This window comes from Loxodonta africana, chromosome 6 (genome assembly GCF_030014295.1).
Source record: "Loxodonta africana isolate mLoxAfr1 chromosome 6, mLoxAfr1.hap2, whole genome shotgun sequence".
In the NCBI taxonomy this organism is placed as follows: Eukaryota; Metazoa; Chordata; class Mammalia; order Proboscidea; family Elephantidae; genus Loxodonta; species Loxodonta africana.
Genome location: NC_087347.1, coordinates 122,638,731 through 122,654,890, shown reverse-complemented (window position 1 = coordinate 122,654,890; position 16,160 = coordinate 122,638,731). Strand labels below are relative to the sequence as shown.

Here is a 16,160-nt window from a genome sequence, read left to right as displayed (position 1 = left end):
GAAAGCTATGGGTATTTCTCTCTGGGGTGTCTGGTGACTGTCCAGTCACTGGAGAAGACCACATTAAAATGTTCTCGTCCAGCCCTTCGGATGTAACATTCTAGCCAGAAGACTGTCAACATCTTGATCTTATTTCAATAGGAACATGTGTTTTGGCTCATCAAGGGACTTATTTGTGTAAGGAATTTTTTTCTTAATAGGCTTTTTAAATTTGCCTGTCCAGAAATTTAAAAACCCTGGCATCATTGCTTCTGACCCTTTGATTCCGAAGACCATTCTCTGGCAGTTAATTGGAAGCCTATACTCTATCTTGAATTTGTATCTTTCAAAGAGGACCTGGGGGAGTTGCATCAGGTAATGAGAACCTTGGGTGGAACCGCGGAAAGGTAATGTCCAGGGATGGTCAAAGACACATCTTTGGAAACCCAAAGGAAGGAGAGTTCAGTTCTTTATCTCTTCCACAGAAAGTAAATAACCACATTTAATTAGAGGAGATTTTGTCCCCCTCTGTGGTGATAATTTTCATTCCACTTTATGATGCAATCAGCAGGGAAAAATGTCTCTCCAGCTCTCTCACTCACTCACCTGGACAGAATGTTTTATAGGAGCCCTTTGCTAGCAAGTGATAGAAACCCTGCCCAGGTGGCTAGCATAAGCAAAAGGGAACCTTTGTCAGCTCTCATAACTGGGTGGTCTGTGAGTGCAGGAGCTACAGGGACTCAAACAGCCTCATCATGTCTCTAGGCGCTTGTTTCACTTTGTCTCACTGTGTTATCTCCCTGCAGGCCTGGCCACAGGCGGTTACAGTCTTATAGCTCCCTCCCAGCATCTGTCTATAAAATTCTAAGGAAGGACTTCTCTGTTTGGCTCAGGTCACATGTTCCTTCCCAGGCTAGTCTTTGTAGCCAGGAGGTTAGAGACAGTGACTTCCCAAAGGAAGGGGTTGCTGTTACTGAACCAGAGGATACTGGGCTAGCACCTCCATAAAGCGTTTGCTCATTTTGAGTCCTCAGGAAATTTGTTTAACTAAATTGATGGAATTGACCCAAAAGAACAGCTTGTTAATACAATATCTGCCGTCTTGAGGTAGCTGCCTTGGTGTTATTGTGTTATTTCAGTACCCTGGTTTTATGACCCCATGGCTGTTTCCAGTTGGTATTATGAAGGCCTCTACAAATATTTATCAGGGAAATTGGTACAGTTTTGAAGATACAGTACTTTAAATCTTCAGCTTTTTTGCATTTCTGCCTGAGAACTGACAGAATTGACACCCTAGATGGGATTGATTTATTCTTTCAGCTAGTGTCTGTTGAGCACCCACTGTGTCCCAGGCAGTGTCAGCTGTAAATGGCAGGGATGGAGTTATGAATAAGACATAGGAGTAATAAGCCTGTAAAAAGAAGATAAAATACAGAGTAACACAATTTGTGCACACTCCATGTGGACGCCAATTTCTGCATTTGGTTTGTGTTGCCATTTGAAATGTCAGTTATCTACCCAAAGAAAGTTGCTTAGCATAATTAATATTGAACTTTTTTTTTTTTCTGGTAATAGGCAGAATGGATGGCGTGTTCTAGCTGAGGTGAAATTGAAGAGGATAGTGTAAGAGGGCTGGGGACCGGGTGAAGATTCCACACTGGGTTATAAGGTTGCAGAAGCTTAGGAACCAGGAGGAGACCCTGACTACTTTGTTAGAGAGTCAGAACTGAGCTGGACCCAGTGCTGATTTCTAGTAAGCTAAGATGTGAATGTATTCGATCCTGTCATCCTGCCCTGCCCCGAAACACATTTTTACCACTTTCCGGGAGCATTAGCATATGGATTTAGGGGAGATTGCCCTCTTGGGAGCCTCTTGCTCGTGGCCACAGGTAAAAAACCCAGGTCAGGAATGGAGGGGTAAGGGTGTGGGAATGGATTTTTATACTGCTGCTTTCTAGATTCCATTTCTTCACATAATATCACAGGTGCTACGCAGATCACATTTTAAAGCTATAACTCTCTGGAGGGCCAAGATTTTATCTTTCATCTCCATATTCCTATTGCTTAACGTGTAATAAATATTCAGTAATGGCTGGATGAGTGACTGCAGGACTGGAGTCTCATCCAGTCACCAGTTAGGGTGACTGCCTTTCCTAAAATAGTCTCCTCTCGGACATTGTGGAGACCAACTCCTTGTTTGCTTCATAGCACTTACAGCAATGTACTGTATTGTCTATTTGCCTGTTCCAGCACTAGAATGCTTGCTCAACATGAGACCTAGGATATTGTTTATCCCCAGTTCCTGACATATTGGGGTTTTCACGAACTTGTTGAAGGGAGGAAGAAAGGGAGAGAGAGAAGAAGGAAAAAGAGCTGTCAAAACTCTGTTCCTACGTAGCACAATTCAGGCGTTGGGGAGAAGGGGAAGGATAAACACCTTTATTTATGAATGAGTCTGTTTTACCTGACTAGACTGTGCCTGTCCAGAGGTAAGATCTCTCTGTCTTCTTCTACTTCCCCAGTGCCTTCTACTATGTGCAGTGTGTAATAGGGCCTGCACAAAGGTTAGCAGAGGGAGGTGCCAAGAGCAGCTTGTTGTTAGGAAATCTCAGTGCAGTTTTTCCTCTTAAACAAGTGCCAAGGTTTATGCTCAGCACTTGTTGAGTTGTAAAAATCAAAGCTTGAGATCACCTGGTTTTGGCAAATACCCTCAGGGAAGAAAGCCAACTTTAGTGGTGCACTTCCATCTTGGGTTCCCACTTTCACTTATTCTTTGGCCTTCCAGAATTTCTATCTTACTTGCTAGCTCAGAGATTTTCTAGATTTTTTTTAAAGTATTGTATATTATCTCTTGTTTCAGTGAAAGGGCTTGTCACGGTACCAGCAACTGAAGTCCCCGTTGAGTATAGAGAACTCCGGTACCCGGTGAGGTAGTGATCCTTTTTCACTGACAGCTTAGTGACCATCTGTGGGTGGAGAGAAGGGATGACAGGAAAGGCTCTTGTTTTAGGAAGAAAGGTAGTGATATGTGGATGACCTCTTGAGTCTCTTTCAATTAAAAAAATACACAGTGCTAGCTAAAGTAATCATTTTTTGTTTCTCTTAGAAATTTACCATTTTGAACCGGACTAAGATTATTGAGTGACGTTTAAGTCTCTTTCCCCTAAGAATAGAAGTTGCGAATATCTGTCAGTTGTTAGAAAACATTTAATCTGCAGTAGAAGTCATCTTAATCCACACTGCCGTTTTGCAAGCACATTCTTAATCTGAACTCGTTGAACAAATTAGTTTGGCGTTTTAACCCTGACTGCAATGTAAACACAGATTGAATATGCGTAGATAGGTTGGTATTCTTTCAGAGATGTTACATTGTGCACGTAGAGATCAGTTCAGATGCCCCAAGGATCAAATTGTGTCTGTTGAGGATTTAGGATCAAACCACCTGTCCTCCTCTCTATCTGCCCAGCCTGACTCGTCCTTCCAGACCTAACTTGATCCTTTTCAACTTTACTTCCCATTGCGACTGTCGCTGAACAGACTGTCAGCATGAGCCGTAACTGCTTTAAGGACCTGTTTCTGTCTTCATCAGTCTGACTTATCTTGGCTTTGGGGAGGCTATTTGAAAGAAATGAAAAATTTGGATTGCTTAATAAAAAGTATGTTTGAAGAATAGAGCAGTCAGCTTTCCATTGACTAGGTGAAGAACTGTCTTCAGTTCAGTTTTGAAATGAACTGTTTTATCTGTAGAGAAATAACTTCCCATTAAACAAAGCAGCTTCCCGTAGCGCTGTCTGTAGACTCAAAGACAGATGGAGGCACTCACACAGGTGTATGTTCTATGGGCCTGCTCATATGCATTTTATTCATTTTAATTGAGCTAGGGAAATGTCAAATATAGAAGTTGTACTTAATATCCTGGTATTAGTGTGCATTAATACTTTGCAAACGCAAATTTAAGGCACTCCACAGAGCGATGAGAATTGTTACTCAGCAATAAGAGAAAGGGTTTTGAAAGCCCAAGTTTGATTGAAACATATATCATCACGGCAGAGATGCAATAGTAAGTTTGTATAGAGACCTGTACCTGCAAGATTCTTTCTGTGCTCTGCGAGCATTTTCTCTATTTGTATAGCTGTCTGAATCACCTGTTCAGTAGAAGAGTAGAATGAATCAGAAACTGCTTTTTCCTCTCAATTCAATGTTCTGTAAGTGATAGCCCCTTGGTAGGCCTGCTCATTGGGAGCTTAGTGCTAATGAAGCTGTCCCACTCAATGGGTAGATTCTCTAGTAAGCCAGGCTCCTTAGATTAAAATAGTGTTTCTCAAAATTTAGTTTCAGGGCTCCTTTATATATTAATTTATTTACAAATGACAATAATAAACCCATTACCTGTTAACATCACAGTGATGACATTATCATACATCAGGTGGCATCTGTAAAGTTCCACAGTACAATCATGAGAGACTGAAAATGAAAAAGGCAGATAAAGCAAATAGCATCTTAGAATTATTATGAAAACAGTTTTGACCTCATAGACTCCCTGAAAGGGCCTTGAGGGACCATGTGGCTCAAGATTCTTACCTAAATGGATGGATGGGTGGATGATGGATGAGAGGCCTGGAAATTTTCTTTCCAGATGTCAAGATAGCTACTGGTTTTTTTGCAAGAAGGGTTCCTGGAAAGGAAGTTTAGTCATAGTTGAAAAATAAAACAGTGTGTTTGCCAGGCATACTAATAAAGGGTATGGAAGTTGTATAGGGAGTGCAGTCCTCGTGGGACCTTAGGCATAGAAGCATACTGAGTGATCAGCAAGAAAACCTGGGCTAAGAGTTGGAGAGACCACCTAACCCATGCCAGAGCTGCAGAACAGAGTCGAATCAGCTTGTACTCAGTCCCCCACAGACTGGAGGACATCTGGGAGGTGAGTGACCCAGGGATCCACGGAAGCCTGCGTGCCCACTACTCAATCTGGTCCAAACCTAGACAGGCAGCTGGAGGAGGTGAAGATACTCAAGGATAATCCTGACATTACACATGGAGACCTACTATGTGGCATGGTTCTAGTGAATGGGCAAGTCTACTTCAAGTATCAATAAACCATGAGATGGAAGGCTTCTATAATTCTGCTAGTATAAGTAAAATGCTTTGAGGTTGTGTCAGTGGCACTATGGAAATCAGTGTCAGGAAATCTAAGCTGGACGTTAAAACCCAGAGTTGAAATTAGCTATATGAAAAATGCTATTAAATATCTGACAGACAAAACCAAAACCAAACCAAACCCACTGCTGTCGAGTCGATTCCGACTCATAGCAACCCTACGGGACAGAGTAGAACTGCCCCATAGAGTTTCCAAGGAGCACCTGGCAGATTTGAACCGCCAGCCTCTTGGTTAGCAGCCGTAGCACTTAACCACTGTACCACCAGGGTTTCCGACAGACAAACAGGGCCAAATTAATAACATAGTTCAGGGTGATACGGCCAAAGTGGAAGAGAGATAATTAGTTCGTAGTAATTCTGTTGTCGATCAGTGATTGAGAGATGGAGTCTCTCCCCTTCCCCCCTTTTTTAACACTCCAAAATAATTTTCAGAAACAGTTTCTTTTTTTCCCAGACTGCGGATTTTGAATATCTTGGTATAACTAAAATTAAATGTATCTAAAGAGTTAACTCCAACTCCTAGAAACCCCAAAAAGCTGGAGTATGTTAACATTTTGCAGAGTCCCAGGTTTCACAGCTAGGTAAGTTGCAATAGCAAATATCTGTAGTCTTTCTGTTTCCTTTATGGCCTACCTGCCCAGGAGATAGAAAATGATATTCCTTACCATTTTATGCAGCCATACCCCGCTGGGTGTTTCCCGCCTCCAGGATCGTTAAGCAGCAAAACACCTATCGTCTGTTAATGATGCTGCTGAATTATTCAGGAAATCCTTAACCCAAATGAATGGTGATTGGCCATCCAATTTTTCCTCCTCCTCACTTTCCCGTCTGTTTTCCCCATGGGTAAATTTTCCAGACTTTCAAGCTCATGATCACTCTTAAAACATGCAGGAAAAATCAAATACCCAAATTGCTTTGTTGTACTTGGACTTAAAATCAATAATTAGGTTGGATTTGCGATACTTTCAGTAATGAAGGAAGTGGTTATAATGAGTATTTGACTGTTCAGCGAAGCTGTCCGTAATCGTCCAAGAAGTGCTCTCAGGACACCTGTTGCAACAGGGTCAGTCTTGTTATTTTGTTGTTGTTGTTTTATTTTTTTCCTGAGCTTCTCACTGAAACTTGAGCGAGTATTCAGTATCTACATCAAGTTGGCTCCTTCTTTCCATGGTTTCTCAGCAATGCCATTGCCTTTCCTGGAAATGTCACCACATTCACCTCATCACCCCATCCAGAAACCTCTCCATTACCTGCCTCGAATCCTGACAGTCTCTACACCCTGTCCAACCCTGCTCTCCATCCCCTCCGTACTTATATAATTTCAGAAGTTTGCTCTTTGGCCTACCTCAATAACTTCTAACCCTTTCAAGACTATCCTCTCTTCACACCAAGAGAACAGACATCAAAAATGGTTAAAAGAGAGTAGGCCCATGGGTGGGGAGAAATGGAAGTGGGAGGCTTTTCACTTTGTTTCTAAATGGTTAAACTTTTTAACTGTGTGCTTAGAATACTTTGGTGAAAATGAATCAATTTATTGTTCTTGATAGCTTCAGAAGCTCTTATGAAGATATGACCATGTTATTCCGGTATTTTAGACCTTTCAATGGTGCCCTATCACGTATCTGATATCAGCATCACCACAGCTATATATCCCTGTGCATTTGCATATGCTGGTTCATCTGCTGGGAATGTCAATTCTGTTGACAGAGATTTTGGTCCATTGTCTCCTTCCCTGGACCTGGGTTTTGCACAGAGTCCCATAGCAGACCTGGCTTGGTTACAACTGGCTGCCCAGTAGTGCTTTGCCCAGACTGAGCAGGGAGACCTCTTACATGAGCCCAGGTGGACTAATTAAATCCTTCGGGTTTGTCTTCCTTTTTGCCTACAGCAATCTGAGTTATCTGCCGAAGATAGTCCAGAAAAATTAGGAGCTTCTCAGCTACATCGTCGGAAAATCATTTCCTTGAACAAGCAGATTCTGCAGAAAACCAAACATCTGGAAGAGGTTGGTGTTTTCTTTTTATAATTACATTCAAGTAGAATGAAACCATTCTTCAAAAGAAAAAAAAAAAATTTTTTTTTTTTCTTCAAAGAAGGGAGAAATTGGGGAAGAGCTAAGATCTTCATGGTGGAAAATTTAAAGAAGGTTCTAGAACAAGGGTCAGCATATTGTGGCCCTTGGCCCAATCCAGCTGCCACATGTTTTTGTAAATATTCATGGGAGCACATGCACATCCATTTGTTTACATATTGTCTCCAGCTGCTGTCAGCGGCAGAGTTATGTGTGTGTATCAGAGACCAAACGGCCTGCAAAGCCTAAAATATTTATTATCTGACCCTTCATAGAAAAACTTTGCCAACCTCTGTTACAGAAGAAGATTTATGAGGCAAGAATAGAAAAAAAAAAACTTCTTTTTTTTTTTTTTATGGGGCAGTTCTACTCTGTCCTTTTGGGTCGCTATGAGTCAGAATTGACTCGACAGCAGTGGGTTTGGTTTTTGTTTACTGTGTGCTTGGAAGAAAGGCCTGGTGACCTACTTAAGTAGAATCAGCCATTGAAAACCCCAGGGTGCACAGTTCTACTCTGATAGACACAGGGCACTATGAGTTGAAATCAACTTGACAGCAACTGGTTTAGTTTATCGTGTGCTAGGCACTGAAGTAGGCTGTGGGGAAGACCGAAGAACAAGTTAGGATCCCTACTTTCAAGAATATTATGGTCTAGTGGGAAGACACTGTCACAGAAGCTCCTAGCCTGGGGGAAGATTGATGAGAAGGCCAACAGAGAGAGAAAGACTTCCCCTGGAGCTGATGCCCTGAATTTGAACTTTTAGCCAACTTTTTACTGTGGGGAAATAAACTTCTCTTTGTTAAAGCCATCCACTTGTGGTATTTCTGTTACAGCAGCACTAGATGACTAAGACACATACGCTAAACAAATATATCATCATTAAATTATAGTTGTGGTAAGTGCTTGAAGGAGAAGTCTAGGGAGCTGAGAGAGTGACTAATAGGGAGACCTGACCTAGCCTCAGGCTTCAGAGGACTTGCCTGGAAAGACAAGTAAGAGTTGGGTCGGCAGGAAGTCTGGAGGTGTCGGGAAGACGAGGGAGATGAGATTTGAACTTACGGAGCAACATGAACAAAGACTTGGGAGAGGAAGGGTCTTGGCCAGTTTTAGTTTTATAGCTGGAGCATCATGAGAGAGACGGCTGGTCTGCAGAGTCATCACACAGGACTTCCAGGTCATGTTAAGGACAATGGAAGCCATCAGAGGGGCTAAGTAGGGGAGACCTGTATGTTTCAGAGACCTTTCTGTTTGCTGTGGGAGCATGAATTTACTGGACTTGGACAAGAAGGGATTCAGGGAGAACCAATAGGAAGTCGTTGTGGTAGATATGAACTGTTAATTGCTTTGACTAGTGGTAGCAGAAAAGGGGAGGAAATCAGATCATTTTTAAGTGTTCTAGAAAGTGCCAGTCCGTAATACAGGCAGCCCTCGGTTATAAACGAGGTCCGATCCTGACTGTGTCTTTAAGTCTAGTTTGTAGATAAAGTGAAACAGGTGCACACAATTCTAATTTAACCTTACTTTAGTGCAAGAGGAAACCCTGGTGACCTGGTGGTTAAGAGCTATGGCTGCTAACGAAACGGTTGGCAGTTCGTATCCACCAGGCGCTCCTTGGAAACTCTATGGGGCAGTTCTACTCTGTCCTACAGGGTCGCTATGAGTCAGAATTGACTTGATGGCAACCAGTTTGTTTTGGTTTTTTAGTGCAAGAAAAGGCTGGATGCTTTTTCAGAGATTTAAAAGCTGCAGGTACAGCAAGTAAAGGTGATTGTGATGAAGAATTTGTTGGGAGTAGGGGTTGATTCATTTGTTTCAAAGTGAGGGCAAATTTCCATAAATTAAAGGGCATGTACAAGTTGGCCACAAGTCTGAGGTTTGTAACCCAGGAACTGCCTGTACTTGGGGATGAGTGGAACTGCCTTGGAAAGACCTTCCTATAATTGCCCTGGAACATAAACATAAGAGGAAGCTGTAGAGTTTGATACAGGAACATAAAAAAAAGTTTATTATATGCTTCAGTTGCATTGGCAGTAAAACTTATTTAGAAAATGTAACCAAAGATTTGGGGAATGAATATGGCTTTCTAAAGAACAAGTCACCAGTAGTTCCTATAACAATTGGTTTTCCAGAAATGAGTTCCAGTTAGCATTTTGAGCTTGTGTGTTTCTCATTCTTTTAAGCCCCATACAACCAAAAGATACTAAGATGCCAAATAGCCCTGCTCAGCCATTTTTTGTTTTGTTTGTTTGCTTTTACCAGGGTAACCTAAAAATCGAATAATCAAACAAGGGTGAAAAGATTGACTATGATTTGGTTTCTGTTTGATAATTTGCTTAAGCATTTCATGAGTTCTCTGCTCAGAGAGTAATTATCTTTACAGATGACCCTTGCCAGTAACAAGATTATGAAAGTGACTGGTTCAAAAATGACTCATCACAGAGTCAGGATGAGCATGAAGTAAGGGTGAGCCCCTTCATCATGATGCCTTTATCCTTTGAGGAAGTGTAGTCTTGAGGGTATTCTAGCCCCAAGAGCCAGAGGGTCTCAGCATGAGTGGATATGTGATATCGGCCTCCTGTCTGAAGTTGGGAGGAAGGAGTGCGAAGCCTCATTTCAAAAGGCAGTCCCAGCACGTGCTTAGTCCAGCCGATAAGGCAGAGCCCTCTGACTCTTGGGTCTATTTTGCGATCAGTTCAGAACCTGTGTTTACCAAGAGTTGTTATTTTTTCAGGCATACTGCCGACTCAGCAGACTCTCAGTAAAGGACAGCTGTCATCATTGCTGTGGCTGGTGCTATAATTAAAGATGACCAGCATGTGGGATAATCCTGGCCGTGTAGCTAGGCCAACTAGATGAGGAAAATGGGGTGTAGAGGGAAGATCTGCCCAGGATCACACGTGAGTTACGGGTTTCAGATACTGATAAAAACATGCCAGGAGTGGTTGCATCAAGGATGAAAGGAGGACATGAAAAGGAATGCCCTTTTTTGGAACTTAAAGCTTCACGACAAATGTAAGGAGTAAAAGGTTAGAACATTTCTCAGATAAGCCTAGATATTTTTAAAGATTAAAAAGCACCATCAACATTTTCATGAACTTTTTTCTTGAAAAATTATGATTTGAGCTATAAGAATATGCTTTTTGTTCCAGTCAACTCAGTAAGCTGATTTTAATTTGGAATCCTACCCCCTCCCCAAAAATTACAGTCACTAAACTTTGTTACTGTCCCTAAATTTTCCCATCTACAAAAAGCTACTCACTCCTGGGCTAGCTGGTCTGCAGAACTTCTTGCACTTCTAGTAGCCTATGATTCTATCTGCCAGAAATCACACAGGCAGCAAACAGCAAGCCTTTGGCCTAAGCCTTTTGCACCTTGGTTCCCACCCAGCTCTTGCCATTCCCCTGGCTGCCTGCCTGGCCATCAGCCATCCTGTTCATCGCCTCACACGCATTTCTTGGTGGACCCTGAAAAGTGAGTCAGAACGGAGATTGTGTGTGTGCGCACGTGCATGTGCGCGCTCACAAGTGCGCTGAACACATTATTTTCTGTCTTATTAATTTTTAAATGCTTTAAGCACTTTTAAAAAAGTTACAGAGATAATATAAGCTTATTGTAAATAAGCCAAATAGCATGGAACTATATAAAAACAACAGTGAAAGTCCTCTTCACTCTCCGCCCAGTCCCACTCCTTAGAGCAAACCACTATTTCTGTCTTCTGTATTTCCTGCTGAGCCTTTTCCTGGGCCTTTACAAAGGCCTTTTAGTTGCTGTCAAGTCGATTCCAACTCATGGCAGCCCCATGTATGTCAGAGTAGAACTGGGCTGCATAGGGGTCTTTCAGTGTCTGGTTTTTTGGAAGCAGGTTGCCAGGCCTTTTTTCGAGGAGCCTCTAGGTGAACTCAAACCTCCAACCTTCTGGTTAGCAGTCAAGCATGTCAACCATTTGCACCACCCCAGCCCTTTACAAGTACTTAAATCTGCCCATTTACCTGGGATAGTGTGATATCTCGTCACAAAATTGGGTTTACTTTTCACTCATTCTATCAGAGACATCTTTATGTCAGTAATAGTGGCTAATAAGTGCTCCTGCCCCCCTTTTTTCTGTTTTCTTTTTTTTTTTAACTGAGTGCATACTAACTGCTTTAGAAAATTAACTCATTGAGTTCTCACAACATCCTTAAAAGGAGATACAATTATCCTTGTTTTACAGATAAGGAAACTGTACCATCAACTGCTGTAACAGGGATCCCAATAGAGGGTCCCAGACACAGTGGGAGAAAAATGTAGAACAAAATTCAAATTCACACACAAAAGAAAAGGCCAGACTTACTGATCTGACAGACTATGGAAACCCTGAGAATATACCCCTGGACATCCTTTTAACTCAGAACTGAAGTCACTCTTGAAGTTCACCCTTCAGCCAAAGATTAGACAGGTCTATAAAACGAACAGGAGCACATATGAGGAGTGTGCTTCATAGTTCAGTCATGTATACGAGACTAAACGGTCACACCTGTCCAAAAGCAAAGACGAGAAGGCAGGAAGGGACAGGAAAACTGGAGGAATGTGAACGGGGACTCGGGTGGAGAAGGGGAGAGTGTTGGCACATGGCAGGATTTGTAACCAGTGTCACAAAACAATTTGTGTGTTAATTGCTGAATGAGAAACTCATTTGCTCTGTAAACTTTTACCTACAGCACAATTTAAAAAAAAAAAAAAAGGAAACTGAGACATAAAAGAAGTTCAGTAGTTTGTCTGTAGTTACACACCTCGTTAGTTATTGAACCCAGATTTGAACCTGTAGCTCCACCTCATGCTTTCTAAGGACTGCACAGCATACCATAATATACATGTACCCCACTTTATTCCACCTGTGCCCTCTTCACGTAGGTTTTTCCAGGGTTTGTTGTTGTTGTTGTTTTTTTAATGATTGCAACTTTATGTTGCCACGAACATCTTTTGTACAGTCATCTTTGTGCATATGTGGAAGGATTTCTCTAAGATAGATTTTAGGAAGTAGAATTGCAGGATCAAGAAAACATGAGCGTTGTCAATTTTGCTAAAAACTGTCAAATTTTCACCAAGTGCCTTACCAATTTATACATCTACTAATAATATTTGGAAACCTTGGTGGCATAGTGGTTAAATGCTGTGGCTGCTAACCAAAGGGTCATCAGTTTGAATCCACCAGGCGCTCTTTGGAAACTCTACAGGGCAGTTCTGCTCTGTCCTAGAGGGTCACTATGAGTTAGAATCGACTCAACGGCAACAGGTTCAACAGGTTAATAGTATACAAGAGAATCCAAATTCTTTAAATCACCAGAACATCTCCTACAAGGTCATGGCCAAAGGCGACCAAGATGCACCCCATGGCTTTGGCAATAAGAACACTGGAGAGGGTCTTACCCATCAGAGAAATGGGAATAATAAAAGCAAGAGAAGGAGTAAAGACTATCTCATTTTTCAGTAAGAGAAGGGAATAGAAATTGGGTGCAGGTAGTAGACAGCCGAGAAGAAAACCGAGATTGAGAAAGAAAAGAGGAATCCAACAGCCGAGAAGAAAACTGAGATTGAGAAAGAAAAGAGGAATCCAGAAAGTAGCTGTTAACCAGTGGCTGCATTTTTAGGGTAAGCCTATCGGTTAATAATGAAGAAGGAAATAGCGGGAGGAGAATCACACAGGACTCCAGCAAGATGAAAACTAAGCTAGGCCACTGGGAAACTTCTTGGTTTAAGAAAAGATGGTAAGACAAGGAGGTGAAGAGAGCTCTTAATTAAATTAACTAAAGAGAAGAGATGGATCTTGCTTTTGTAACAAGTTCCTGTTCCTTGCCAAAACCCAGCTCAGTGTGCTGTCGGTCTTTGGTAAAGTGTCCCTTCAACTCTTGATGAGCAAGTTGACCTCTCTTCCCTTGGGCCTTCCCTGTGCCTGTCTCTGCTTCAGCTGTTTACCTACTTTATGCTAATCCCCAGTTTACTGGTCCAGCTACTTGAGGGCAAGGACCCGGTCGTGTTCATCTCTTTCTCCCACATATCTCATTTGAGCCAAGGAGGCATCTGATAAGTGTCAGGTGGGTGGTTGGGTGCACGGGTGAGAGGCAGGTGGGAAAATACCAGGACCCCTACCTAGAGCCCCAAAAGAACTACAAGAGTTAAGTCACTAGGATTTAGGGAGAAAAACAAACTTTGACCAGAAGTAAACACACCTACACATTACACAGACAGGTTAGTAGAAGTTCTCATTGCATGGATGGTCCCCTTTGAAAAGAAAAAGACCAGAGTCCATCTGCTTCTTCCTTTACCCCTTCTGCTCTCAGCTCAGTTGGCTTTTTGATAGGTTTTGTTGGAAGTATGACTGTTCATCAGTGATGGAGACTGGTAACTAGAAGCACGATTTACGAATAACAATTCCTCAAGGTAACGTAACTCTTTAAATAGGTGCTTATAAGTTCAAGGGTAGGGCAAGTCATTTTGAAATAATCACTGTGATATAGGATAAATTTCTTATTGTTAATTTGTGCCCAGGTAACAGCCAAAGCATCTGATGGTGGTTTTCTGTCACTTTTTCCTTTTTAAAAGAAGTGCGCAAATGCTTTGAGCTTTTAAAGGAATGTTTTCAAATTTCTAAAAATTCTTAGCACAAAGATAGGCTTTTTTAATAAGGAAAAGGAACTTGACATTTTCAAGATACCTTTTTAGGTGAGTTTACAATCATGTAACTTTGATCAGCAATGGTAGTTCGCTTTTTTTTCTTAGTGTTAAAGTCCTGAATACTTTTTTCTATCTGGTGTTATTTGCCAACCAGTCATATTTCTTTCTTTCCATACCCTGTCGTAGAATCCTTAGTGCTGAGGTGCAGTTTGTGTCCTGTGACTGGGTCATTTGGTTAACTGAATTGATAGGAACCATACAGAAAAGTCAGCTAGACCTGAATTTGAATCCTGGCTTTATCAGTTATCAAGTTGTCAGCTGAGACCTTAGTCTTTATTTCCTCATCTGTAAAAATCAGAATATCTTCTTCCATTGGATATAAGGATTCAGTAATATGCTTTAAGCTGAATACCTAGTACATTGCCTGACATGTAAACCTAAAAAACCATTGCCATTGAGTTGGTTCCAACTCATGGCGACCCCACGTGTGCGGAATAGAACTGTGCTCCATAGCGTTTTCGAGGTCATGACCTTTTGGAAGCAGGTCGCCAGATCTTCCTTTCAAGGCACTTCTGGGTAGTTTCAGACTGCCAGCCTTTTGGTTAGTAATCAAGTGCTAAACCATTTGAGCCACCTAGGAACAACCTGCCTGATTGCCTGATATGTAGTTGGTGCTAATTAAATATAAGGGTTTGTTGTTGTTTTTTCCATTTGTTGTTTGCAGTCCTTCTGAGATGCCCATATTTGATCAGTTTAAATCGTTCTGAGATTCCATTTTCTCTCCTGTGCAATGGGGATACCACCCACACCTGTGTTGTTTTGGGAATCCAAACGCAGATGACTTTATCTGTCTTCATTTACAGCTGCAGGCAAGTCATGCCAACTTACAAGCCAAATATAATGAAAAAAAGAAAACACTGACAGAGGTAAGTAGATTTTCCTTCCTCCTTGGGCCTTGTGAAGTTCACCTTTGACCTGCACTACTGATGGAATGCTGTGACTCATCAGTCTTCGAGGAGGAAACTGGTCTCGTTCTCCGGGGCTTCCAGTCAATCTGGGAACATAGGACAGTTACATGGTAGTGTGTGACCAATGTTGTCAGTTTATCCACACCGCCATGTTCTAAACCGTCAGCATTCTTGGTGGGGGAGATCACCCTGGGCTGCATGGGTCAAGAAAGACTCCTGAGGCAGGCAGGCCTGATGGGCAGAAGGGAGGGCCCTATAGAAGGGCAAGAAAGGTCCTTCACAGTAAACAGCCCCTACTCCTCAACCAGGTTTTGTAATAGCTCCCAAATGCCAGATTCCTTGAGAGTGAGACAGTTTCTTTTGAAAGACTGGAGAACCACAGAGTGTTATAATTTGTTTTCAGAATTGCTAGTTATCTCCTAGGCGGGAGAGAGAAAAGGGGAGAGGAAGCCACAAGAGGAAGAGGAGGGTTGTGGGGTGTGTTCTGAACCCTGCAATTCATTTTCTGATTCAAGTGATAACTCTGCCGTCTCACATCAGCATTCTCTTGTTGCTTACCACCCACTTCTGATTGCCTAGGATACTAGGTAAGGAAAACAAATGCCTCTGACACCGCCTCTGCCATGAGGAGCGTTTAACCATTCCTGTTGCTTGCGTGTCCACAGAGAGCTGTCGTCATCTGGATCTGAACACTCCTGCCATTGTGATACTGATCCTCACGCTATAGCTGTGCTCAGGAAGGGCCTTCCTCAGTGTCCCCACCCAGAACTTTCTGGGCCATTTGGGAGCAAGGCTATCTTTAGAGTTACCCCTGACACCAACCCAGTCCCCACTTTCCTAAAATTCTACATGAAATGTGCCTGTTTAAAATACTTATTTCCACAGCATTACGCAGCACTTGGTTCACTGCCTTGCTGTAAAGCTGGCAGAACTTTTTAATCCTGACCTGGACTAGTCTCTTCAGTGTTTGTTAGAATGTTTGAAAAGGGCAGGCATAAGAATGACAATTAGAATTTAAAAAATGTTTCATTCTTTCTGAAGAAGCCACCTTACATGTAGACAGATCAGCTTCCTTTGCTCCATCCTGTGACTACATTTCTTCTGGCTTAGATGGCAGACACCTGGGGACAGTCCCCGCCGTATTGCTTTTAATTCTGCAGAGTCCTGGGCATGAAGTTTGCCGAGTCGTGGATCAATCTTTCTGTAACAACCTGGAAGAGATTAAGAGCAAAATATCTTGATATCAATTTCCTAAAATGCTTGCATGCCTTAGGCTATGAATCCTGTTGTTAGATGCTGTCGAGTCGGTTCTGACTCATACCAACCCTATGCAC

At 42.2% G+C, this 16,160-nt stretch overlaps 1 protein-coding gene across 6 annotated transcripts in view; it reads left to right on the top strand.

The window, feature by feature from the left end:
- The window catches only part of CCDC93 (coiled-coil domain containing 93), a 142,639-nt gene that overhangs the window by 79,330 nt on the left and 47,149 nt on the right, over positions 1–16,160 (top strand). For all 6 annotated transcript variants that reach the window (XR_010322339.1, XM_064287279.1, XM_064287280.1 and 3 more), the window contains 2 exons: positions 7,025–7,141; positions 14,722–14,784. Coding sequence is in view for 5 of the 6 variants with exons in the window: in XM_064287279.1 (XP_064143349.1) it covers positions 7,025–7,141; positions 14,722–14,784 (180 nt within the window). In the remaining variant the exon portion in view is untranslated. The remainder of the gene's footprint in view (positions 1–7,024; positions 7,142–14,721; positions 14,785–16,160) is intronic.